The sequence below is a fragment of the Salmo salar genome, chromosome 06, assembly GCF_965601325.2.
Source record: "Salmo salar chromosome 06, fSalSal1, whole genome shotgun sequence".
Lineage (NCBI taxonomy): Eukaryota > Metazoa > Chordata > Actinopteri > Salmoniformes > Salmonidae > Salmo > Salmo salar.
In genome coordinates, this window is record NC_138296.1 from 78,060,982 (window position 1) to 78,086,905 (window position 25,924).

Below are 25,924 nucleotides of genomic sequence, written 5' to 3' on the forward strand. Positions count from 1 at the left end.
CTGTCCCTTCAGACCTTGCTCTTTGAGAGTCTCAATGTCATCTCTGGTGAGGTTCTGTGATTTCCCATCGTCCTGAATGTTCCTGTTGTCTGACCCTGCTTCCTTGGCATCTACAGTGACGCACAGACACAAGAAACAGACATCAACTCTGCACCTAGACAACTGAATCCATATCTGAATTAGAGAATGGAAATAGTTTTTGTTTGGTAGGTAGGTACCTGCAGAGCTCTCAATGTGTTTAGTTGGTGGTTGAAGATATCCCTCTAGTGGTGTGTCTCCTGACCCCTCCTGTCTCAGCCTCCAGTATTTATGCTGCAGTAGTTTATGTGTCAGGGGGCTAGGGTCAGTCTGTTATTACTGGAGTATTTCTCCTGTCTTATCCGGTGTCCTGTGTGAATTTAAGTATGCTCTCTCTAATTCTCTCTTTCTTTCTCTCCCTCTCTCGGAGGACCTGAGCCCTAGGACCATGCCGCAGGACTACCTGGCATGACGATTCCTTGCTGTCCCCAGTCCACCTGGCCGTGCTGCTGCTCCAGTTTCAACTGTTCTGCCTGCGGCTATGGAACCCAGACCTGTTCACCGGACATGCTACCTGTCCCAGACCTGCTGTTTTCAACTCTCTAGAGACAGCAGGAGCAGTAGAGATACTCTCAATGATCGGCTATGAAAAGCCAACTGACATTTACTCTTGAGGTGCTGACTTGTTGCACCCTCGACAACTACTGTGATTATTATTATTTGACCACGCTGGTCATTTATGAACATTTGAACATCTTGGCCATGTTCTGTTATAATCTCCACCCGGCACAGCCAGAAGAGGACTGGCCACCCCTCACAGCCTGGTTCCTCTCTAGGTTTCTTCCTAGGTTTTGGCCTTTCTAGGGAGTTTTTCCTAGCCACCGTGCTTCTATACCTGCATTGCTTGCTGTTTGGGGTTTTAAGCTGGGTTTATGTACAGCACTTTGAGATATCAGCTGATGTAAGAAGGGCTATATAAATACATTTGATTTGATTTAGGTTTCCGTGGCTGTAGTTTCCCACCAGTCACAACTTCAAAGGTGGTCCCATACAACTCCCCTACTGCATTGTCCAGGAAGAACCCCTGCTTCTCAAAGACTGTTTTCCTGGGGTTGCAAGACATGTAAGATCACTTCAATAAACCCAAAGTGAGTCCACTATGATCCACAACACTACACAACTGCAAATATGTCATCCAACTTCAAGCTGGCATCATGACATTCTCTTCTACAAATGAATGTTAAGTTACCTGGCTGAGTATCCTACTCCTAGTTTTCTAGAAAGCAATGACGGCAAGAGTGCAATACTAATCAACAAGGCATAGCTTGCATGTTAGAAGTGCAGGCAAATGTTTGACCTGACTGTCAAGCATTGTTAGCTAATGCAAACCAATAGATAGTGTGATTGTGCATGAGCACAGTCGTGAAACAACACATTTTTTATTTTGAATCCGCACAGCTTTGTAGATGTCTCCCCGTTTCAGTACAACGCAGTCACCCTCATTCACTCTGTGCTGGGAGTCATCGTCTTCATTGTCCGTCATTAGAAAGCTTGTCTTCTGGCTTGATAGCCAGCTGAATAGTAAATTCGACTTTTGACCCAATAATATGAGTTTTTAATCACTAAAGATAACAGTAAAGTACTGAAATCAAGTATTTTTTGGAGGTCGCCTATGGAATTATCTAACCCACGTGCTAGCTTGCGTTTCCTTAGCATTCAGGACGATTAGTCAATAGCAGAAAAATCAATCACTCACCGTCCTCGGCTCTGATTGGCTTATTTGCTGTTTGTAAAGCGTATCCTCTAATGGTAGAGAAATTATAGGATTTTCAAGGTTCTGATAGGTAACTCTGAGAGCACAGAGGGAAAATCTCACATGGGGTTAAAACTGATCTAAAGGCTGGAAAGACAGTTCTATGGGGACATGTCATGAATTGCTCCCAGGGAATCACCATTACAGAGAAAACTGACCAAAACATGTTTCTCAAGTTTATTTCACTGCATCTCAGTCAGCAGAAACTCCAGTGTTTTCTCTGAAAATAAATGTCTCGTTCAACACAATAATAAACCACCACCAGAACTATCTCATAAATATATTTTGGACTTGTAATAAAATTGCAAAAGTTACATTCTAAAACATCATACAAGTAATATGTATAAAACAGGGCAATGAACGTATATTGATTGTGAAAGTAGCCTACAACATTGAATTCAAAGACTGGGCTACACAAAGTCAAATAAGTGACAAGATGTACAGCCCATGTGCTGAATGAATTGCTGTCTCTGCAGATGGACCATGCAATCAAAGCAGTAGGCCAGGCCTAACCGTCAGACAAAGTGGCCTTGTAGAGATGGTCTACCCATCCTGTAGAGATGGTCTACCCATCCTGTAGAGATGGTCTCGGGATGAAATATAGTGACAAAGACGTTCGACTTTTCTCTGCAATTTACAATATGAACAAATAATTGATGTAGTTTGCAAAACCATATCAACAATGCATTTCAATTATTTCTTGCCAGCAGCACTAAGTGAAAGCTGATGTCCCGGGTTCATTCCTGTCCTCCAGTGAGTTTGTGGAAGAGTTCCTCATCCAGTGTCTCGTTCTGGTCTTTGGAGCGTGTTGAGAGGAAGATGTAACCTCCTATGTATTCATGGATCACCTTACAGTCACAGCTCACACAGGAGAAGGCTATCGACACATTCTGGTCAAAATCTATGGCCACCTGAAGACATTAAACAGTATGGATTAATATTGATTCATGTACTTTATAGATATAGTACCTTGCAAAAGTATTCATAACGCTTGGATTTCTTCCCATTTTATTGTGTTACAAAGTGGGATTAAAATATATTTGTCATTTTATGTCAACAATCTACACAAAATACTCTGTAGTGTCAAAGTGGAAGAACATTTGTAATATTTTATATATATATATAAATTAAATGTAGTCGTTGCATAAGTATTCAACTCCCCGGGTCGATACATGTTAGAAACACCTTTGGCAGTGATTACAGCTGTGAGTCTTCTTGGGTAAGTCTCTAAGAGCTTTCCACACCTCCAGCCGTGGCCAAAAGTTTTGAGAATGACACAAATATACATTTTCACAAAGTCTGCTGCATCAGTTTGTATGATGGCAATTTGCATATAATCCAGAATGTTATGAAGAGTGATCAGATGAATTGCAATTAATTGCAATGTCCCTCTTTGCCATGCAAATTAACTGAATCCCCCAAAAACATTTCCACTGCATTTCAGCCCTGCCACAAAAGGACCTGCGACATCACGTCAGTGATTCTCTCGTTAACACAGGTGTGATTGTTGACGAAGACAAGGCTGGAGATCACTCTGTCATGCTGATTGAGTTCAAATAACAGACTGGAAGCTTCAAAAGGAGGGTGGTGCTTGGAATCATTGTTCTTCCTCTGTCAATCATGGTTACCTGCAAGTATAACAGTATAGCTTCCGTCCCTCTCCTCACCCCAACCTGGGCTTAAACCAGGGACCCTCTGCACACATCAACAACTGACACCCACGAAGCATCGTTACCCATCGCGCCACAAAAGCCACGGCCCTTGCAGAGCAAGGGGAACAACTACTTCAGGTCTCAGAGCGAGGGACGTCACCCGATTGAAACGCTATTAGCGCGCACCACCGCTAACTAACTAGCCATTTCACATTGGTTACACAAGGAAACACGTGCCATCATCATTGCTTTGCATAAAAAGGGCTTCACAGGCAAGGATATTGCTGCCAGTAAGATCAACCATTTATCGGATCATCAAGAACTTCAAGGAGAGAGGTTCAATTGTTGTGAAGAAGGCTTCAGGGCGCCCAAGAAAGTCCAGCAAGCGCCAGGACCGTCTCCTAAAGTTGATTCAGCTGCGGGATCAGGGCACCAACAGTACAGAGCTTGCTCAGGAATGGCAGCAGGCAGGTGTGAGTGCATCTGCATTCACAGTAAAGCGAAGACTTGGGAGGATGGCCTGGTGTGAAGAAGGAGGGGCAAAGAAGCCACTTCTCTCCAGGAAAAACATCAGGGACAGACTGATATTCTGCAAAAGGTACAGGGATTGGACTGCTGAGGACTGGGGTAAAGTCATTTTCTCTGATGAATCCCCTTTCCGATTGTTTGGGGCATCTGGAAAAAAAGCTTGTCCGGAGAAGACAAGGTGAGCGCTACCATCAGTCCTCTGTCATGCCAACACTAAAGCATGCTGAGACCATTCATGTGTGGGTGTAACAGCTGTCGTAGAGAGGGGACCAAAGCGCAACGTGTTGATTGCTCATGATGAATATTTATTTTAACTCAGAACACTAAAGAAAAATTAACAAAGCGAAAACGAAAGCGCACAGTTCTGTCAGGTACATAAACTAAACAGAAGACAACTACCCACAAACACAGGTGAAAAAAAAACCTACTTAAGTATGATCTCCAATTAGAGACAACGAGGACCAGCTGCCTCTAATTGGAGATCATCCCCCCCCAAAAAACATAGAAAAACACAAAACACCCCCTGTCACGCCCTGTACTACTCTACCATAGAAAATAACATCTTACTATGGTCAGAATGGTACCAACACATCCTCCGAGAGCAACTTCTCCCAACCATCCAGGAACAGTTTGGTGACGAATAATGCCTTTTACAGCATGATGGAGCACCTTGCCATAAGGCAAAAGTGATAACTAAGTGGTTTGGGGATCAAAACATCGATATTTTGGTTGAATGGCCAGGAAACTCCCCAGACCTTAATCACATTGAGAACTTGTGGTCAATCCTCAAGAGGCGGGTGGACAAACAAAAACCCACAAATTCTGACAAACTCCAAGCATTGATTATGCAAGAATGGGCTGCCATCAGTCAGGATGTGGCCCAGAAGTTAATTGACAGCATGCCAGGGCGGATTGCAGAGGTCTTTAAAAAGAAGGGTCAACACTGCAAATATTGACTCTGCATCAACTTCATGTAATTGTCAATAAAAGCCTTTGACACTTAAGAAATGCTTGTAATTATACTTCAGTATTCCATAGTAACATCTGACAAAAATATCTAAAGACACTGAAGCAGCAAACTTTGTGAAATGTAATATTTGGGTCATTCTCAAAACTTTTGGCCACGACTGTAGATTCATAATTCTTCAAGCTCTGTCAAGATGTTTGGGACCATGGCTAGACACCAATTTCCAGTCTTGCCAGATTTACAAGCAGATTTAAGTCCAAACTGTAACTCGGCCACTCAGGAACATTCACTGGCTTCTTGGTAAACAACTCCAGTGTTGTTTTGGCCTTGTGTTGTAGGTTATTATCCTGCTAAAAGGTGAATTCCTCTCCCAGTGTCTGGTGTAAAGCAGACTGAAGCAGGTTTTCCTCTAGGATTTTGCCTGTGCTTAGCTCCATTCCATTTATTTTTATCCTGAAGAATTCCCCAGTATTTGCCAATGTCAAGCATACCCATATCATGATGCATCCACCACCATGCTTGAAAATAAGGAGGCAATTACTCAGTGATGTGTTGTGTTGGATTTGCCCCAAATATAAGGCTTTGCCATGTTTTTTTGTTGCAGTATTTCTTTAGTGCCTTGTTGTAGACAATATGCATGTTTTGGAATATTTTTATTCTGTATATTTGTATTCTTCTTTTCACTCTGGTGGATTCACTACAATGTTGTTAATCCATCCTCTGTTTTCTTCCATTATGGCCATTGAACTCTGTAACTGTTTTAAAATCACCAATGGCCTCATGCTAACATCCCTGAGCAGTTTCCTTCCTGTCCTGCAGCTCAATTCAGAAGAACAACTGTATCTTTGATGTGTCTGGGTGGTTTATGTATAATCCACAACATAATTATTAACTTGACCATAATGCTTAAAGAGATATTCAATGTCTGATTTGTTATTGTCACCCATCTACAAATCACTGCCCTTCTTTATGAGGCTTTCGAAAAGCTCCATGGTCTTTGTAATTGAATCTGTGCTTGAAATTCAAAACTTGCCTGAGGGACCTTAGAGATGTTGTATGTATGGGGGACAAGTGGAAGAGTTAATCATAAAAAAGTCAACTCCTATTATTTAACACAGAGTGAGTCCATGTCATTTTTAACTAATTTAGGCTTGCCTGAACAGAGGGGCTGAATGATTACACAACATCTATATTTTAGTTCTTCATTTTCTCTTCCACTTTGAGATTACAGAGTATTTTAAGTAGATTGTTGGAAAAAAATGACAATCAAATTAATTTTAATCCCACTTTGTAACAAAATAAAATGTGAATACATCTAAGGGGTCTGAATACTTTTGCAAGGCTAAGTATATTTTCAGTAAAAAAATGGTTTCTCTTATTACAAAGACAACTTTTATCCTTGCTTTCTAATCTGTAAAAAGCAATCAATCAATCAATCTAGAGCCATTTACCTGTCTGATCTCCCAGTTGACATTCCACTGTTTCATGTTGGCGAATCTCCAGGTGGTGACAGGCAGGCCAGTGGACATGTCAATACGGATCAGACGGTTATAGGAGATACCCATCAGCTCATTCTTCTTACTGCCTCGGAACCTGGAACGAACACACACACACACACACACACACACACACACACACACACACACACACACACACACACACACACACACACACACACACACACACACACACACACACACACACACACACACACACACACACACACACACCATGATTGTGTGATAAGTAACTTTACCTGGGACCTGAAGATTTACATTAGCTCGCTGAGCTAACGCCTAAGGCTAAGGCGTTATCTCAGCAGGCTAACACAGCCTTGAGGTGTTTGAACCTGGTCGGTCACATTTACGTACCTGACAATGTAGTATTTGATACCAAACTCAGCCAGGGACTGCCAGGCATGGATGAAGCGCATTTTAGCTTCATTGAGAGAGAGACTGGCAATGTTCTGATGGGCCTCCAGGATCCTCGCTGTCAGCTGGACAGCAGACAGGAGTCAGAACAGGGACATTTAGGCTACTTTACACAGACATTATGTCAGTCCTTTAACAAATACTGAGAGGGTAAGAGAATGGAATAGAATGATCTGGACGTCGACAGATTATTGTCCGTCTGAGATTATAAAACCACTGGAGAGCTCTGATGACATCCTCTCCCTGTCTGTGGCTCACAAACACTGAATCATGTTTGATTGATCATCACCCTATATTGCAGATAGACCCCCACCTGTTTAGTCTTGTACCTCTTGGTGTATCTAGGAGAGACAAAGCACTCAGCGTTTATCTCCATGGCGTCCAGGTCTGGAGCAGACTGACCAGGGGGGGCGCCAGACTCTTCATCTGCAGGAACGACTGGATGTTCTTCACCTCCGACCTAGACCAATCCCAGTTTCTCCTAGTCAGTTTACAGTCAGAACCCTATTAATGTGGTAAGGCATGGGAAGGATTAAGTAAGAACGTGTGACCTGTAGGAGCTGTAAGCCATGGTCTTGCCCTTGGAGGCCAGAGTACACGCTGCCTTCCACTTGGCATACTGCGTCTCCTGGATAAAAACAGGAATATCATCACAATATGTAAGGGGAACAATGGAGTCATGTTCTTGGTGCCCCCCCCCCAAAAAAATATGATAATAATTTGGTTCAATAACAAATTGCATCTTACGTTGTCACAGAGGATGTAGACCTCACTCATCCCATCAGCCACTGGGAGCAGCAGCTTGATGCCAAACTTCTTGTCCGTCACGTTGACGTCAGGGACCACCTCACATCCTCTGAGATGCAGCTGTTCTATGGGTTCTCCACTAGCTGTCTCTTTGTTCTTGTAGTAGGAGATGGTGGTGTCTTTAAACACGAACCAGTACTCCTTATATGAACGCAATGCCAACCTTTTAGGCCTGGCGTACGAAACAAAACCAAAAAATAAATAAAAACGATTTGAGGAAAAAATGTGAACAGGTTGTGTCCCCACACAGTCACACTGTTGCACGTTGCTGTGTGAACTGTCTGTGTCATGGACTATCTACAGTGTAGCATATTAACCTTTCCTTCTGTAAAGTGTAATGGCATTTTACTTTACGACTTACCATTCTAGGTTTCTAAAACCCATGTTTCCATTTGTTACACAGATAGAGTTACAGTATACAGTACCCTATTAATGTGTGTTTCTGGCCATATACAGGGGCCTTTAGGATTCACCTGAACAGCTTAAGGGAGTCTGCCAGCTTTGGAACGTCTGTGATGTCTTCCTGGAGGGGGAGGGGGGGGGGGGGGAGGTGAGGCAACTGTCAATTATCCTGTGACTTAGTGACATCATCATGTTGAGACATGCAATCGAAGCAGACAACCCATCAACCCTTGCTTAAATACAGGTGTTGCACCCTCTGAAACTGTTGAAAACATACACACTTGTTTATCATTTATACTGTATGTAAAGAATATGAATCGTTTATATTAATAAAAACTCCACTTACCAATATTCTGTCTGTTTTTCCTCCAAGTGTGACCTCTAGATTGGATAAGGCAGCCTCTACTTCATCTATCTCCGGTTCATTGGAGAAGTCCAGAGGTTCCGTGGACATGGTCATCTTACATATGTGATACTGAAACAATATTAACATAATCATTAATAATCATCACATAATGATGGGAATTGGGGGATATATCATACTAACAGCAACAGGAGATTGTACAATAAACAGTAGATAAGAATACAATACACAGTAAATAAGAGTACAATACATAGTAGATAAGAATACAATATATAGTAGATAAGAATACAATACACAGCAGATAAGAATACAATACACAGTAGATAAGAGTACAATAAACAGTAGATAAGAATACAATAAACAGTAGATAAGAATACAATACACAGTAAATAAGAGTACAATAAACAGTAGATAAGAATACAATAAACCGTAGATAAGAATACAATAAACAGTAGATAATAATACAATACACAGTAGATAAAAATACAATACACAGTAGATAAGAATACAATACACAGTAGATAAGAATACAATACACAGTAGATAAGAATACAATAAACGCTAGATAAGAATACAATACACAGTAGATAAGAATACAATTGTCACGTCCTGACCAGTATAAGGGGTTATTGGTTATTGTAGTTTGGTCAGGACGTGGCAGGGGGTATTTGTTTTATGTGGTTCGGGGTTTAATGGGATATGTATTTATGTAAGAGGGGTGTTTGATTTATGTGTTCCGGGGTTTTTGGATAATGTTCTTGTTTTGTATTTCTATGTTTTTCTATATTGTGTATTTCTTTGTTGGCCTGGTATGGCTCTCAATCAGGAACAGCTGTACATTGTTGTTGCTGATCAAGAGTCATACTTAAGTAGCCCTGTTTTCACCTGTCCCTTTGTGGGAAGTTGTTGTTGTACTGCTGTGTGTTAGCCTGCAACACTGTTCGTTCGATCGTTTTCTTGTTTTGTTTGTTACGTGTTCTATTAAAGTTAAGATGAGCACTCATCCCGCTGCGCCTTGGTCCATGATGTACGACAACCGTTACAGAACTTCCCACCACCAACGGACCAAGCAGCGGGCCCAGGAAGAGGAAGGATCCTGGGCCAGGGAGAGAAGGGAGTGGCGGGCATTTTGGACATGGGAGGAGGTAATGGCAGGGGACAAGACCCTGCCATGGAAACAGGTGGAGACAGCGAGGGAGGAACGGCGAAAGTGGAGCGAAGAGCGGGCCCAACGTAGGATGCATGAGAGGCAGCCCCAATAAAAAAAATTGGGGGGCACACGGACAGATCGGTGGAGCCGAGGATGGAACCAGAGCCAGTCGGGGTGAAATTGGAGGTGAGCGAAGCAGAGACTGTAAAGGAGTTGATGGGAAAATTGGAGGAGAAAACTATGATTGATGTCACCTGAGTCAGCTCTCCATACTTGTCCTGAGGTGCGTGCTAGCCATCTGGTGAAGATAGTACCAGGCCCACGCACCAGGCCTCCAGTGCGTCAGCCCAGTCCAGCTCGTCCTACTCCTGCTCCTCGCACTGGTCCTGAGGTGCGTGTACCCAGTCTGGCATATCCAAAGCCAGCACCACGCACCAGGCTTCCAGTGCGTCAGCCCAGTCCAACTCGTCCTGTTCCTGCTCCCCGCACTAGCCTTGAGGTGCGTGTTTCCGTCTGGCATCTCCAGTACCAGCCCCACGTAACAGGCCTCCAGTGCGTCAGCCCAGTCCAACTCGTCCTGTTCCTGCTCCTCGCACTAGCCTTGGGGTGCGTGTATCCAGTCTGGCATCTCCAGTACCAGCCCCACGTAACAGGCCTCCAGTGCGTCAGCCCAGTCCAACTCGTCCTGTTCCTGCTCCCCGCACTAGCCTCGGGGTGCGTGTATCCAGTCTGGTACCTCCACTACCAGCCCCACGCATCAGGCTTTCAGTGCGCAGTCCCCGTCCAGAGCGTCCGACGACAGTGCCCCGTCCAGAGCGTCCGACGACAGTGCCCCGTCCAGAGACGGCCCACAGTCCGGAAGCGAGTGAGACGGCCCACAGTCCGGAAGCGAGTGAGACGGCCTACAGTCCGGAACCGAGTGAGACGCTCTACAGTCCGGAGCTCCCAGAATCGTCCTTCTGCCTGAGGTCTACAGCGAAGTGCTTCAGCCCGAGGTCTACAGCAACGTGCCTCAGCCAGAGGTATTCAGCAGGGGTGGACAGGTTAGGTGGTGGACTAAGGCCAGAGCCTGAGCCACCTCCACAGTAGGAGGATTGGGGGGGGGGGGGGGGGGTGTAGCACGGGAACCGTCGGTGACGGCAGCCACCCTCCCTTCCCTCCCTTTAGTTTGGGGGGTTTATTTTGTGTTTAGTTTTGTGAGGTGCATCCGGGGTCTGCACCTTTGGGGGGGGGGTACTGTCACGTCCTGACCAGTATAAGGGGTTATTGGTTATTGTAGTTTTGTCAGGACGTGGCAGGGGGTATTTGTTTTATGTGGTTCGGGGTTTAATGGGATATGTATTTATGTAGGAGGGGTGTTTGATTTATGTGTTCCGGGGTTTTTGGATAAAGTTCTTGTTTTGTATTTCTATGTTTTTCTATGTTGTGTATTTCTTTGTTGGCCTGGTATGGCTCTCAATCAGGAACAGCTGTCCATCGTTGTTGCTGATTGAGAGTCATACTTAAATAGCCCTGTTTTCACCTGTCCCTTTGTGGGAAGTTGTTGTTGTACTGCTGTGTGTTAGCCTGCAATACTGTTCGTTCGATCGTTTTCTTGTTTTGTTTGTTACGTGTTCTATTAAAGTTAAGATGAGCACTCAACCCGCTGCGCCTTGGTCCATGATGTACGACGACCGTTACAACAATACACGGTAGATAAGACTACAATACACGGTAGATAAGACTACAATACACGGTAGATAAGACTACAATACACGGTAGATAAGACTACAATACACGGTAGATAAGACTACAATACACGGTAGATAAGACTACAATACACGGTAGATAAGACTACAATACACGGTAGATAAGACAAGTTTGAAAACCTAAATATACCCAGTCTTTAGCTGTGTAAAAGGCAGGTCTGAACCCAGAAACAGTTTTTAGTTCAACACTTGAGGCCAGACGATGACACAAGACTGGGAGAAGACAGAGAGAGCCTTGTGATTCCAGTAACTATGCAGTTGAGAGCAATAACCATCTCAGGGATTTAATCATTTTTATAGATCAGTTGAGAATAAATCGGTCAGAGATGAAGAACAGTTAAAATTCAATATGTTTTTCACTTAATACTTTTATGTAATTTATATTTTCTCACCCAGAGGAGTTCAGGAGGATAACCAGACTGCCTCCTGTGGGATTGTCCTCTTTCCCATCATGCCTCCTTTGGGACTGAGACACCAAACCAGATGGATAATAGTGTGTGGGTGTGTGCGCACGCGCGTGTATGTGTGTGTACCTGTAAGGAGGCGAACATGAGCATCTCCTCCTCAGTGCAGTTGATCTCCTCCAGTAGGATGGACCAGCGAGCCTGTTCATACAGCTGGGTTATCCTCACAGCATCATACTGAAACACACATCAATAAATCAGTCAATGTTATGGTTAGAGGTGGTGTTATGGTTAGTTAGTCTCACCTTCGGGTTGAGGTTCAGTGTTATTCAAACACTCCCTTAGGTTTAAGGTTAGGGGTTAGTGTTACCTTTGGGTTGAGGTCGAAGAAGCAGTGGTATTTGAAGCGTAGCTGCAGTCTGTCATGTTCTCCGATGCCCTGTTCCATCAAGGAGCGGGAGGAGTCCAGCCACCTGTCAATCACATCAGCAGCCTATCACAGTAAACCAGGAAGTGTTCAGGGAAGAAACAGAGAACTGCCCTCCAGCATAGCAAAGCCAACAACTAGTAACTCTTCTACCTGTACAGCCATAGTCTGGTTCATCTCAAGGTTTTTGTTTCTGAGTAACTCTTACCCTGCGTTGATGATGGCTTTGTCCACCATGGACAACTGCTGGTACATCTTGGCCAGCTCTGCAGGGGGCAGGTTGGGCTGGCTGGAGGTCAGGGGGTTGTCCCCAAACCATAAGCTGGTGGCCGAGGCTGGAGTCCCGTTCTCTGGGTCATAAGTGGGCACCATGGTCTTACTGTACAAGGGACTGCCTGGAGGGGTCAGGTGGAGGAGGAGACACAGTTCAGGGACCATATTCATAATGAGAGTGCTGATCTAGAATCAGTTCTGCCTTTTAGATCATAACGAATAAGATTATATCAAGGGGACCTGATCCTGGACCAGCAGCATTATGGGAGAAATGGGCCGGTCTTCATTTGTTATACTCCTTTGAAATTGTTCAGAACTACAGTCAAAATGAGGCTGATTTTATGAGTTGGAATCAGTCAGCTGCTCTATACTGTAGCTAATCAAACAGACTCAGAAAGTGCGTGTGTCTGCGTTTCAGCCTTGAGAACATTGCAGCGTACTGTACTATTCTTTCAGATATCCGTCATGATCGCTCTATTCTTTTAGATCCTCAGAATTATCCATTGTCCATTCCTTCTTAGATTGTTTCAGAAGTCTACAGAAGCCACCATGTGGGCTGAGTCTGGTGGTGTGAGACATACAAGTCAGAAATGATCCACTTTGAGTTAGCCTGAGGTTCTAAACCTTGACTGTGTTGCCATGGTGATGAATGAAATCCCTTCACAGCATGATTGAAGATGAACTTCGAGATATGAGGAAAGTTTACGCCAGGCTAACTTCACCATGCGGATAACTTAGCCTGAGGGCCTGATGGTTTCTGTAATTCAATAAAGGTATATTGACAGAGAGACAACAACAATGGGGTTGGGTAAAGCAGAAACAGGCAGTCACCTAGGATATGGCTAACTTGGTTGAAAAGTCTTTACATGAAAACAGACGGGAAGAATCTGACCGTCTACTGAAAATATCCATGTCTAATAACATGATTAACACATGATTCTAACTCTGCTTCTCTCACCTGTTCCCCCAGAGCCTCCATTGAAGATGTCCATGTCTAAGATTTCTTCCAGCGCTGGGTTCTTGTCTTTCTTCATCTTCTTCTTCTTGGGCAGGTCATCTGGAGGCTTCAGCAGGGACAGCTCCTCTGGCCTCCTGATGTCTAGAGGAGAGAGAGGACGTCAAGGAGAGTTCCTGCCTCTAAACCCTACACCCTAGCCCCTAGACCAGTGGTTCTCAAATGTATCCTCGGGGACCCCCAGACGTTTCCCAATTTTGTTGTAGAGCTGAACTAGCTCACCCAATTCATCTATTCAAGGGCTTGATGATTAGTTAACAAGTTGAATAAGGTGTGCTGGCTCTGGAATAGATAAATGCATGGAAGGGCCGGCTGTCTCCAAAGAGAGGTTTGAGAATCACTTCCTTAGACCCCTAAACCCCAAATCCTTTTACCTAGATTTAAATCCCTAACCATTAGGTCCTAGCCCCTACACCCCTCAGTCCCGGTGAAGATGTGAGAAGCCTGGAGAAGTATAAACAATATGACAAACATTTTCCTTGCCACCAATCAGTAATGGGAACTCGACTATATTAAACACTGATCCAATCCTTTCAGATCTACAGTACACTAGTGCAAAGGGACTAGTGCTTAGGGACTAGGGGCTAGGGGGTGAGGATAGGGCCTCATACCCGGGTAGGGTACTCACTGAGTGCTCTGCAGATCTTTACGACGGTCTTGAAGACGACGGCAGAGTAGCTGACGGTGAGTTTGACCGTTTTCATGTTGGGCAGCTGCAGGCACAGGGGTTTGTGCTGGGGAGTGTATCGTAGGTCAGCGTCTGTCTGGACACCATACTTGTCCAGGGTCCAGTGGGTCTTCAGCAGCCAACAGCTCCTCTGCTCCCACCACAGAGCATGGTCTGACCAGTCCTGAGGGGCCTCTGACGGAGAGATGGAGATGGGGGAAAGAGAGAAAGAGAGGATTTATGGTTTAAGGCACAAACATTGCCATTAAACATGTACAGCTGAATGTATTATCCTCAATTAAAACCGATATTCTCTCATCTAATAACTTGACAATTTCACCATGGATTATATGTAGGTTTCTAACTATACAAGAAATCTTCTGTGCAAAAGTTCACTCCAAACAAACCACCTGCAACAGGCATAAAAAGTCCTCACAGGAAGCAGAGGGGTTAGGCTTGATGATTGTGAATGACATCATGTTGTGGCATTATCATGGCTAAACCCAGACCCCCGCTGTGCCGCTCCAGTCTGATGACTGACCATTGAGGTTGGAAGTGTACATACACTTAGGTTGGAGTCATTAAAACCCGTTTTCAACCACTTTCTTGTTAACAAACTATAGTTTTGGCAAGTCGGTTAGGACATCTACTTTGTGCATGACATTTTTCCAACAATTGTTTACAGACAGATTATTTCACTTATATTTCCCTGTATCACAATTCCAGTGGGTCAGAAGTTTACATACACTAAGTTGACTGTGCCTTTAAACAGCTTGGAAAATTCCAGAAAATGATGTCAAGGCTTTAGAAGCTTCTGATAGGCTAATTGACAGAATTTGAGTCAATTGGAGGTGTACCTGTGGATGTATTTCAATGGCTACCTTCAAACTTAGTGCCTCTTTGCTTGACATCATGGGAAAATCTAAATAAATCAGCCAAGACCTCAGAAGAAAACTTGTAGACCTCCACAAGTCTAGTTCATCCTTGGGAGCAATTTCCAAACACCTAAGGGTACCACATTTATCTGTACAAACAATAGCATGCAAGTGTAAACACCATGGGACCAAGGAGCAGTCATACCGCTCAGGAAGGAGATGCGTTCTGTCTCATAGAGATGAACGTACTTTGGTGAGAAAAGTGCAAATCAATCCCAGAACAATAGCAAAGGACCTTGTGAAGATGCTGGAGGAAACAGGTACAAAAGTATCTATATCCACAGTAAAACGAGTCCTATATCGACATAACCTGAAAGGCCGCTCAGCAAGGAAGAAGCCACTGCTCCAAAACTGCCATAAAAAAGCCAGACTACAGTTTGCAACTGCACATGGGGACAAAGATCATACTTTTTGGAGAAATGTCCTCTGGCCTGATGAAACAAAAATAGAACTGTTTGGCCATAATGACCATCGTTATGTTTGGAGGAAAAAGGGGGAGGCTTGCAAGCCAAAGAACACCATCCCAACCGTGAAGCACGGGGGTGGCAGCATCATGTTGTGGGGGTGCTTTGCTGCAGGAGGGACTGGTGCACTTCACAAAATAGATGGCATCATGAGGAAGGAAATGGAAATGAGGAAGAAAATGATGTGGATATATTAAAGCAACATCTCAAGACATCAGTCAGGAAGTTAAAGTTTGGTCGCAAATGGGTCTTCCAAATGGACAATGACCCCAAGCATACTTCCAAAGTTGTGGCAAAATGGCTTATGGCCAACAAAGTCAAGGTATTGGAGTGGCCATCACAAAGCCCTGACCTCAATCCTATAGAAAATGTGTGGGCAGAACTGAAAATGCGTGTGCAAGCAAGGAGGCCTGCAAACCTGACTCAGTTACACCAGCTGTGGAAGGCTACCCAAAACGTTTGACCCAAGTTAAACAATTTAAAGGCAATGCTACCAAATACTAATTGAGTGTATGTAAACTTCTGACCCACTGGGAATGTGATGAAAGAAATAAAAGCTGAAATAAATCATTCTCTCTACTATTATTCTCACATTTCACATTCTTAAAATAAAGTGGTGATCCTAACTGACCTAAGACAGGGAATTTTTACTAGGATTAAATGTCAGGAATTGTGAAAAACTGAGTTTAAATGTATTTGGCTAAGGTGTATGTAAACTTCCGACTTCAACTGTATATGGCTTAGTCATATAAAGTACATGTTGTCATACACCCCCTTACCTCCTTGTATCTATGTGAAATAAACCAAGGCTTAGGTCACTTTCATACTGTCTTACACTAGGGGAATTCCATAGTGTCTAATCCTCCTGAATGAAGACAGGGTGTGTCTTAAATCACAACCTATTCTCCATGTAGGACACTCATATTGTAGACGTAATAACTGTCAAAGGTAGCGCACTACACAGAGAATAGGGTGTCGAGATTTCTCCCAGGTGATTAAACATGCGATAAAGTGGTGGACTTCAGCCCCTCTGGCTGTGGTACTGAAGCATTGTGGGAGAACAATACTACTCAGCACTATAGATGAATGTAGGGCAAACAAGGGTGTGTTCTCCAGGCTAGTACTGTGTCTGAGAGAGGGGGAGACAGAGAGAGAGAGAGAGACAGAGAGGGTTGGAAGAGAGAATGAAAGAGAGAGAGACTTACTGATCTTCTCCACCAGTTTGAGCATGAGTCCTCCAATGTGCAGGTCTCCCTTGACTCTGAATTTAAACCTCATACCCTCATCTCCATCTCTCTGGTCCACCTGGACTGACAGCTCCCACGACATGTTGCCATACTCTGCCGTGTTTATCATGACCCTGCCTGGAGGGCAGGGAGTTTAGGTGAGAGATAGAGGACTTATTAACAATTGTATTTGTGAAAAGTGTTGACTGAAGAGACAGGTCAGCGAAATGGCATGTTCAGTCTCATCTGCAGTACTAACTGACTAAAATATATATAGCACCCTATTCTCTATATAGTAGGGCTGTCCCCAACTAAAACAAATCTTGGTCAACCAAAAGTTGTCTGTTCATCGATTGGTTGAATTTTTTAAATGTGTATTTTTCCATATATAGACACAACATACGTGAAAAAAAATCTACTATATACAGTGCTTTCAGAAAGTATTCAGACCCTGTCACAGTATCTAACGAAGGTGGCGCCCCTCCTCGGTCGAGCGGCGCTCGGCGGTCGTCGTCGCCGGCCTATTAGCTGCCACCGATCGTTGTTTCTGTGTCTTTTGGTTTTGTCTGTCTGTCTGTCTATCTCGCACCTGTTTTGTGTTTGTCATTAGTGGGGGGTTATTTAGTGTGTATTTTCAGTTGGGGTTCTCGTGCGGGATTGTTTATTGTCCACTCAGGACAGTTGTGATTGTAAATTGTTATTGTCGATTATTATTGCCGGGCTGCGCCCCGTGCGCTTTTTGTTTCCAGTGCGCTTATTTTGGGAAGGTGTTTTTCCCCTGGCAGACTTCGCCACGCGCCTGGTGCCCTACGGCTATTGCGTGTTACGAATATTATTAAAACACAGTTGCTCCGGCCCTCTGTCTCCTGCTCCTGATTCCACATCTCCACTGGTCCTAGACAGCCGTGACAGAATCCCGCACCCAATATGGAGTCAGCAGGAGCAGAAGCGCCGTCCATGGCTGAGCAGGTCTCTCAACACGCCAGCCTCCTCCACCGCCTAGGCTCGGCCATGGACCAGGTGTTGGCCCGGTTGGAGAACTGGGAGAGAGGTGCTTCCCCAGCTGGACCAGCTCCGGTCCCTCACCCTGCGCCCCTACACACACCCCCTGAAGCGGTCGCCGGTGGTATCCGGATTACTCCTCCCCGGGAGTTCGATGGGACGGCCGCTGGGTGCAAGGGGTTCTTGCTCCAATTGGAACTATACCTGGCGACCGTCCGCCCCCCCCCCTTCCGACGAAGAGAGGGTGAGCGTCCTCGTCTCCTGTCTCACGGGTCGAGCCCTGGAATGGGCCAATGCGGTCTAGGATGGCCCAGACTCGGCTCGGGGCGACTACCCTGAGTTCACCCGCCGCTTCCGGGCGGTTTTCGATCATCCCCCGGAGGGCAGGGCGGCGGGTGAGCGGCTATTCCACTTGAGACAGGAGACGAGGAGCGCTCAGGATTTCGCCCTAGAATTCCGGACACTCGCCGCTGGATCGGGGTGGAACGAGCGGGCCTTGATAGACCACTATAGGTGTAGCCTTCGCGAGGACGTCCGCCGGGAGCTGGCCTGTAGGGACAACGCCTCCACCCTAGACCAACTGGTGGATTTGTCCATTAGACTGGACAACCTGCTGGCTTCCCGGGGACGTTCCAGTCGGGGCCTGTTCGTTCCGCCTCCCAGTCCCCCCGCTCCACAGCCCATGGAGATAGGGGGGACTGCGTCAAGGAGGACCGGAGGGGGGGGTCTCTCCTGCACCCGATGTGGACGCAGAGGACACACTGTGGACCGGTGCTGGAGTGGTCCCCCCGGGAGTTCGGAGGGCAGGCAGAGCACTACTTCGAACCCCCAGGTGAGTCCGCACCAGCCACACCCAGAGCCCCCTGTCGACCACATGTACACCTCTGTTTGTTTTCCTGATTTTTCCCCTCACTTCCAGTATAAGGCACTAGTCGATTCAGGTGCAGCTGGGAGTTTTATGGACCGTGGGTTAGCGAAGAGGCTAGGGATTCCCCTGGTTCAGCTGGACCACCCCTTCCCTGTGCACGCCCTAGATAGTCGACCGCTAGGGTCAGGCCAAGTAGCCGAGGTCACAGTGCCACTGGTTATGCAGACGTGGGGGGGTCATGAGGAGCGTATCAGCCTGTTCCTCATTGACTCCCCAGCGTTTCCGGTGGTACTGGGAATCCCCTGGCTAGCCACGCACAACCCGCAGATTTCGTGGAGACAGAGGGCTCTTACGGGGTGGTCGAGGGAGTGCTCAGGTAGGTGCATAGGAGTTTCCATCGGTGCGACTACGGTGGAGAGTCCAGACCAAGTCTCCACCGTGCACATTCCCTCAGAGTATGCCGATTTGGCTATCGCCTTCAGTAAGACGAAGGCGACTCTATTACCCCCCCATCGACGAGGGGATTGTGCGATAAACCTCCAGGCCGACGCGGTTCTTCCTAGGAGTCACGTGTATCCTCTGTCTCAGGAGGAGACAGTGGCTATGGATACATACGTCACTGAGTCCTTGAGACAGGGATACATTCGGCCATCTAAGTCCCCCGTCTCCTCGAGTTTTTTTTCGTGAAGAAGAAGGAGGGAGGTCTGCGCCCGTGCATTGACTATAGAGGTCTAAATGCTATCACAGTGGGTTTCAGTTACCCACTACCTCTCATTGCTACGGCAGTGGAGTCATTTCACGGGGCGCGCTTCTTCACGAAATTAGATCTCAGGAGCGCATATAACCTGGTGCGTATCCGAGATGCAGACGAGTGGAAAACCGCATTTAGTACCACATCGGGCCATTATGAGTACCTCGTCATGCCGTATGGGTTAAAGAACGCTCCCGCTGTCTTCCAATCCTTTGTGGACGAGGTCCTTCGGGACATGCTCGGGCAGGGTGTGGTGGTGTACATCGATGACATCCTGATTTGCTCCGCCACACGCGCCGAGCATGTGTCCCTCGTGCGTAAAGTGCTTGGGCGGCTGCTGGAGCATAACCTATACGTCAAGGCTGAGAAATGCGAGTTCTTCAAACGAGCCGTCTCATTTCTAGGATATTGCATTTCCACCTCGGGGGTAGAGGTGGAGTGTGACCGCGTGACGGCTGTGCGTAATTGGCCAACCCCAACCACTGTGAAGGAGGTGCAGCGGTTCTTGGGGTTCGCTAATTATTATCGGAGGTTTATCCGGGGTTTTGGCCAGGTGGCGGCTCCCATTACCTCACTGATGAAGGGGTGGCCGGTGCGGCTACGATGGTCAGCAGAGGCGGACAGAGCTTTCCATTGTCTGAAGGTTCTGTTTACCAATGCACCTGTCCTGGCGCATCCGGACCCCTCCTTGCCATTCATAGTGGAGGTGGACGCGTCCGAGGCTGGGGTAGGAGCTGTGCTATCGCAGCGCTCGGGCGTTCCTCCGAAGCTCCGCCCATGTGCCTTCTTTTCTAAGAAGCTGAGCCCGGCGGAGCGCAACTATGATGTGGGGGACCGGGAGCTGTTAGCCGTGGTCAGGGCTTTGACGGTGTGGAGACATTGGCTTGAGGGGGCACGTCACCCTTTTCTCATCTGGACCGACCACCGTAACCTGGAGTATATTCGGGCAGCGAGGAGGCTTAATCCCCGTCAGGCAAGGTGGGCCATGTTTTTTACGAGGTTTCACTTTACCCTCTCGTACATTCCAGGTTCCCGGAACCGGAAGGCTGACGCACTGTCGCGTCTCTACGACACCGAGGAGCGGACCATCGATCCCACTCCCATACTCCCCGCCTCCTGTCTGGTGGCACCGGTGGTATGGGAGGTGGATGCGGACATCGTGCGGGCGGGTCGGTCAGAACCCACTCCTCCTCAATGTCCCGTGGGCCTGAAATACGTTCCGCTTGGTGTTCGCGATCGCCTGATCCGATGGTCCCACGCTCTACCCTCCTCGGGTCATCCTGGGGTGGAACGGACAGTGCGGGGCCTGAAGGGAAGGTACTGGTGGCCCACCTTGGCTGAGGATGTTCGGCGTTATGTCTCTTCCTGTTCGGTATGCGCTCAGTGCAAGGCTCCTAGGCACCTGCCTCGAGGGAAATTACAGCCCCTCCCCGTTCCACAGCGGCCTTGGTCTCACCTCTCTGTGGATTTCCTCACGGATCTCCCGCCGTCCCAGGGGAATACGGCGATCCTGGTCGTTGTGGACTGGTTCTCTAAGTCCTGCCGTCTGCTCCCTTTGCCCGGTCTTCCTACGGCCCTGCAAACCGCGGAGGCCCTGTTCACCCATGTCTTCCGGCACTATGGGGTGCCCGAGGACATCGTATCTGATCGGGGTCCCCAGTTCACGTCCAGGGTGTGGAGATCGTTTATGGAGAGGCTGGGGGCCTCGGTCAGCTTGACCTCGGGGTTCCACCCCGAGAGTAATGGGCAGGTGGAGCGCATTAACCAGGATGTGGGCAGGTTCCTGCGGTCGTATTGCCGGGACCGGCCAGGGGAGTGGGCGCAGTTCGTGCCATGGGCCGAGATGGCCCAGAACTCTCAGCGCCACTCCTCTACCAACCTATCACCCTTCCAGGTGGCATTGGGGTATCAGCCGGTCCTGGTGCCATGGCAACAGAGCCAGACGGAGGCTCCTGCGGTGGAGGCATGGGTGAAGCGCTCTCAGGAGACCTGGAATGGTGTCCAGGAGTGCCTAAGGAGGGCTGGTGAACGTCACAAGGAGAGCGCTGACCGCTACCGCAGTGACGCCCCGGTGTATAATCCGGGGGACAGAGTCTGGCTCTCGACCCGGAACCTGCCTCTCCGCCTGCCCTGCCGGAAGCTGGGTCCGCGGTTTGTGGGGCCGTTCAAAGTCCTGAGGAGGATAAACGAGGTGTGTTACAGGTTACAACTCCCTTCATATTACCGTATTAACCCCTCGTTTCATGTGTCTCTCCTCAGGCCGGTGGTAGCTGGTCCACTGCAGGACGATGAGGTGCTGGAGGTCCCCCCGCCCCCTCTGGACATCGGGGGGGCCCCGGCGTACACAGTCCGAGCCATCCTGGACTCCCGACGTCGGGTCGGGGGCCTGCAGTACCTCGTGGACTGGGAGGGGTACGGTCCGGAGGAGAGGTGCTGGGTTCCGGCGGCGGACATTCTAGATCCACCTATGCTACAAGAATTCCACCGTCGCCGTCCGGATCGGCCGGCGCCTCGCCCTCCGGGCCGTCCCCGAGGCTGGCGTCGGCGCGCGGCTCAGGGGAGGGGTACTGTCACAGTATCTAACGAAGGTGGCGCCCCCTCCTCGGTCGGGCGGCGCTCGGCGGTCGTCGTCGCCGGCCTATTAGCTGCCACCGATCGTTGTTTCTGTGTCTTTTGGTTTTGTCTGTCTGTCTGTCTATCTCGCACCTGTTTTGTGTTTGTCATTAGTGGGGGGTTATTTAGTGTGTATTTTCAGTTGGGGTTCTCGTGCGGGATTGTTTATTGTCCACTCAGGACAGTTGTGATTGTAAATTGTTATTGTCGATTATTATTGCCGGGCTGCGCCCCGTGCGCTTTTTGTTTCCAGTGCGCTTATTTTGGGAAGGTGTTTTTCCCCTGGCAGACTTCGCCACGCGCCCTGGTGCCCTACGGCTATTGCGTGTTACGAATATTATTAAAACACAGTTGCTCCGGCCCTCTGTCTCCTGCTCCTGATTCCACATCTCCACTGGTCCTAGACAGCTGTGACAGACCCTTTCCCCTTTTGGAAATGTTGTTACGTTACAGCCGTATTCTAAAATTGATTAAATACATTTCCCCCCCATCAATCTACACACAATACCCCATAATGACAAAGCAGAAACAGGTTTTTAGACATTTTATTCAGACCCTTTGCTATGAGACTCGAAATTGAGCTCAGGTGCATCCTGTTTCCATTGATCATCCTTGAGATGTTTCTACTACTTGATTGGAGTCCACCTGTGGTAAATTCAATTGATTGGATATGATTTGGAAAGGCACACACCTGTCTATATAAGGTCCGACAGTTAAGAGTGCATGTCAGAGGAAAAACCAAGCCATGAGGTCGAAGGAATTGTCTGTAGAGCTCCAAGACAGGACTGTGTCGAGGCACAGATCTGGGGAAGGGTACCAAAAAATGTCTGCAGCATTGAAGGTCCCCAAGAACACAATGGCCTCCATCATTCTTAAATGGATGACGTTTGGAACCACCAAGGCTCCTCCTAGAGCTGGCCGCCCTGCCAAACTGAGCAATCGGGGGGTAAGGGCCTTGGTCAGGGAGGTGACCAAGAACCCAATGGTCAATCTGAAAGAGCTCCAGAGTTCCTCTGTGGAGATGGGAGAAACCTTCCAGAAGGGCAAACATCTCTGCAGCACTCCACCAGTCAGGCCTTTATGGTAGAGTGGCTAGACTGAAGCCACTCCTCAGTAAAAGGCACATGACAGCCCGCTTGGAGTTTGCCAAAAGGCACCTAAAGACTCTCAGACCATGAGAAACAAGATTCTCTGGTCTGATGAAACCAACATTGAACTCTTTGGCCTGAATGCCAAGCGTCACGTCTGGAGGAAACCTGACACCATCCCTACAGTGAAACATGGTGGTGGCAGCATTATGCTGTGGGAATGTTTTTCAGCGGCAGGGATTGGGAGACTAGTCAGGATCGAGGGAAAGACGAACGGAGCAAAGTACAGAGAGATCCTTGACGAAAACCTACTCCAGAGTGCTCAGGACCTCAAACTGGGGTGAAGGTTCACCTTCCAACAGGACAATGACCCTAAGCACACAGCCAAGACAACGCAGGAGTGGCTTTGGGACAAGTCTCTGAATGTCTTTGAGTGTCCAATCAAACATTTCTGGAGAGACCTGAAAATAGCTGTGCAGCGATGCTCCCCATCTAATCTGACATAGCTTGCGAGGATCTGCAGAGAAGAATGGGAGAAACTCCCAAAACACAGGTGTGCCAAGCTTGTAGCATCATACACAAGAAGACTCAAGGCTGTAAACCACTGCCTTACATGCTTCAACAAAGTACTGCGTAAAGGGTCAGAATATTTATGTAAATGTGATTTCTGTTTTTTATCATAAATTTGCAAAACAATCTACCTGTTTTTGCTTTGTCATTATGATATATTGTGTAGATTGATGAGCGAAAAAAACTATTCAATTAGAGTAAGGCTGTAGAGTAAAAAAAATTGGAAAAGTCAAGGGGTCTGAATACTTTCTGAATGCACTGTATACAGCAGTTTCTTCAATTCAAAGTGCTCTACATTGTAGTGTTAACGCAGACTGTAACGTAACAAAATGTAGAAACTCAACTTATATATGGGAAAATACAAGTTTTAAAATGTCGACAAATCAATTGGTTGAAAAAACAGACGACTTGGTCGACCAAGTTTTTTTTTAAACCAAGATGCTGCATAGTTATGATATACAGTGTACTTCGCAAATATACCACATTAATATTTAACCCAGATTTCATGTTTGCTTAGCACCAATAGTTTGGTTTCCATGCAGTTGTCGACATATTTTAAAATCTGCATAAAACATATGCGCATTTTCCCTCCAGAGATGTTTCATCAAATGTACTTGTTGCCGGTAAAAGGTTGTGCGCGATGACATTGGGCACATAAAATACCCACGTACCAACTACAAAATACAAGTTAAATTGATTTTCATCCCATTTTCAACTATACTGATGGTTTTCTCACCAAAAAATGTTGCGTTATATAGCGAGTGTGCCCACTGGTAATGGCCCGTGCTCTGCGCACTTATACATGATGAGATTATTATTATGGACGAGCAAGAGTTTTTATTTGCCAAGCATCGATTAACATGTAACCAGAATAAGAACTTCGATATTTATTGGAAAGGATCACCACGCTCATCACCTTGCACTTCCACCACCGTGTAAAGTTAATCATTTATTTCATCTGTAGCCTAATACACCGCATGCTTTTCCGACGTCGTAGTGGGAGCATAATTCATTTTACCGACACAAAAAGATCCCACCTTGTCTAGCATATTTGGAAAGTTTACCGAAAAAGTTTCTGTTTCCATCAGGCCTGTCATTACAATTGTATTACATTTTGTTTTACCGATATCTACTTTACGCACATAAAACGTTTCGTTGGAAACCTGGTTATTAAATAAGTCTTATTTTTATTCGCAGGAGGAAATCTGGAACAAAAAACGTATTTAGCTCTCATAAAACTGTTCTGAGAAACATCTATGGTGAAATATGAATAAAAATATATCCAAGGACTCATATGTCGATTTATAATAGAGTAGGTTAAATTCAGTAGCACATGCCATAACAAATGTGTAATGAAGGCTTACATTATAAACGATAGGCTAGATTGTATACTAGCCCAGTTGTTTCTCAAACCTCCTCGGGACCCCCAGACGTTTCACAATTTTGTTGTAGCCCTGAACTAGCTCACCTGATTGACCTAGTCAAAGGCTCAACTGCGAATGAGCCGCAACCGAAACCTCAGCCATGTGTAGGCTACAATCTCTATTCTCGTGCTAAAACCGTAACAGAACACAGGTATGTTAGAAAACTCACCTTGATAAAAGTTTGAAACCTCTTCTCTCTTTTTTTTCTGTGGTGTGTGGTGCGGTCTTATGCGGTCTGCTGTCCCGTTCGCTCAGGACAGGTACCCGCCCCATACACACAGTTAAGGAAGTAGGCTAGCCTAGAAGTTTCAGCCTTGTCTTGTAAAATGTCTCAGTAGCATGAAGTTCTGCTGTCTGTATTACTCTTAAAACTACCAACAACTACACAACCCCTTCAAATTAGTGGATTCGGCTATTTCACCCACACCCATTGCTGACAAGTGTATAAAATCAAGCACACAGCAATCTCCATAGACAAACATTGGCAGTAGAATGGCCGATACTGAAGAACTCAGTGACTTTCAACGTGGCACCATCAAAGGATGCCACCTTTCCAACAAGTCAGTTCATCACATTTCTGCCCTACTAAAGCTGCCCCGGTCAACTGTAAGCACTGTTATTGTGAAGTGGAAACCTCTAGGAGCAACAAAGGCTCAGTGAAGTGGTAGGCCACAATCAAATTTATTTTAAAGCCCTTTTTACATCAGGCCACACAAGCTCACAGAACGGGACCACCGAGTGCTGAAGCGTGTAAAAATCGTCTGTCCTCGATTGCAACACTCACTACCGTGTCCCAAACTGCCCCTGGAAGCAACAT

At 46.6% G+C, this 25,924-nt stretch overlaps 1 protein-coding gene across 1 annotated transcript; it reads right to left on the minus strand.

Moving 5' to 3' along the window:
* Positions 1–1,994: 1,994 nt before the first annotated feature.
* Positions 1,995–25,399, minus strand: LOC106608053 (fermitin family homolog 1). Its single transcript, XM_014205729.3, is given in 16 exon segments — positions 1,995–2,742; positions 6,430–6,571; positions 6,850–6,974; positions 7,223–7,303; positions 7,306–7,369; positions 7,461–7,537; positions 7,657–7,888; positions 8,190–8,239; positions 8,465–8,593; positions 11,914–12,021; positions 12,155–12,257; positions 12,420–12,606; positions 13,443–13,583; positions 14,128–14,361; positions 16,771–16,929; positions 25,277–25,399. Coding segments are annotated over 15 exon segments (1,998 nt in total). The 5' UTR covers positions 16,922–16,929; positions 25,277–25,399; the 3' UTR covers positions 1,995–2,568.
* Between the last annotated feature and the right edge of the window lie 525 nt (positions 25,400–25,924).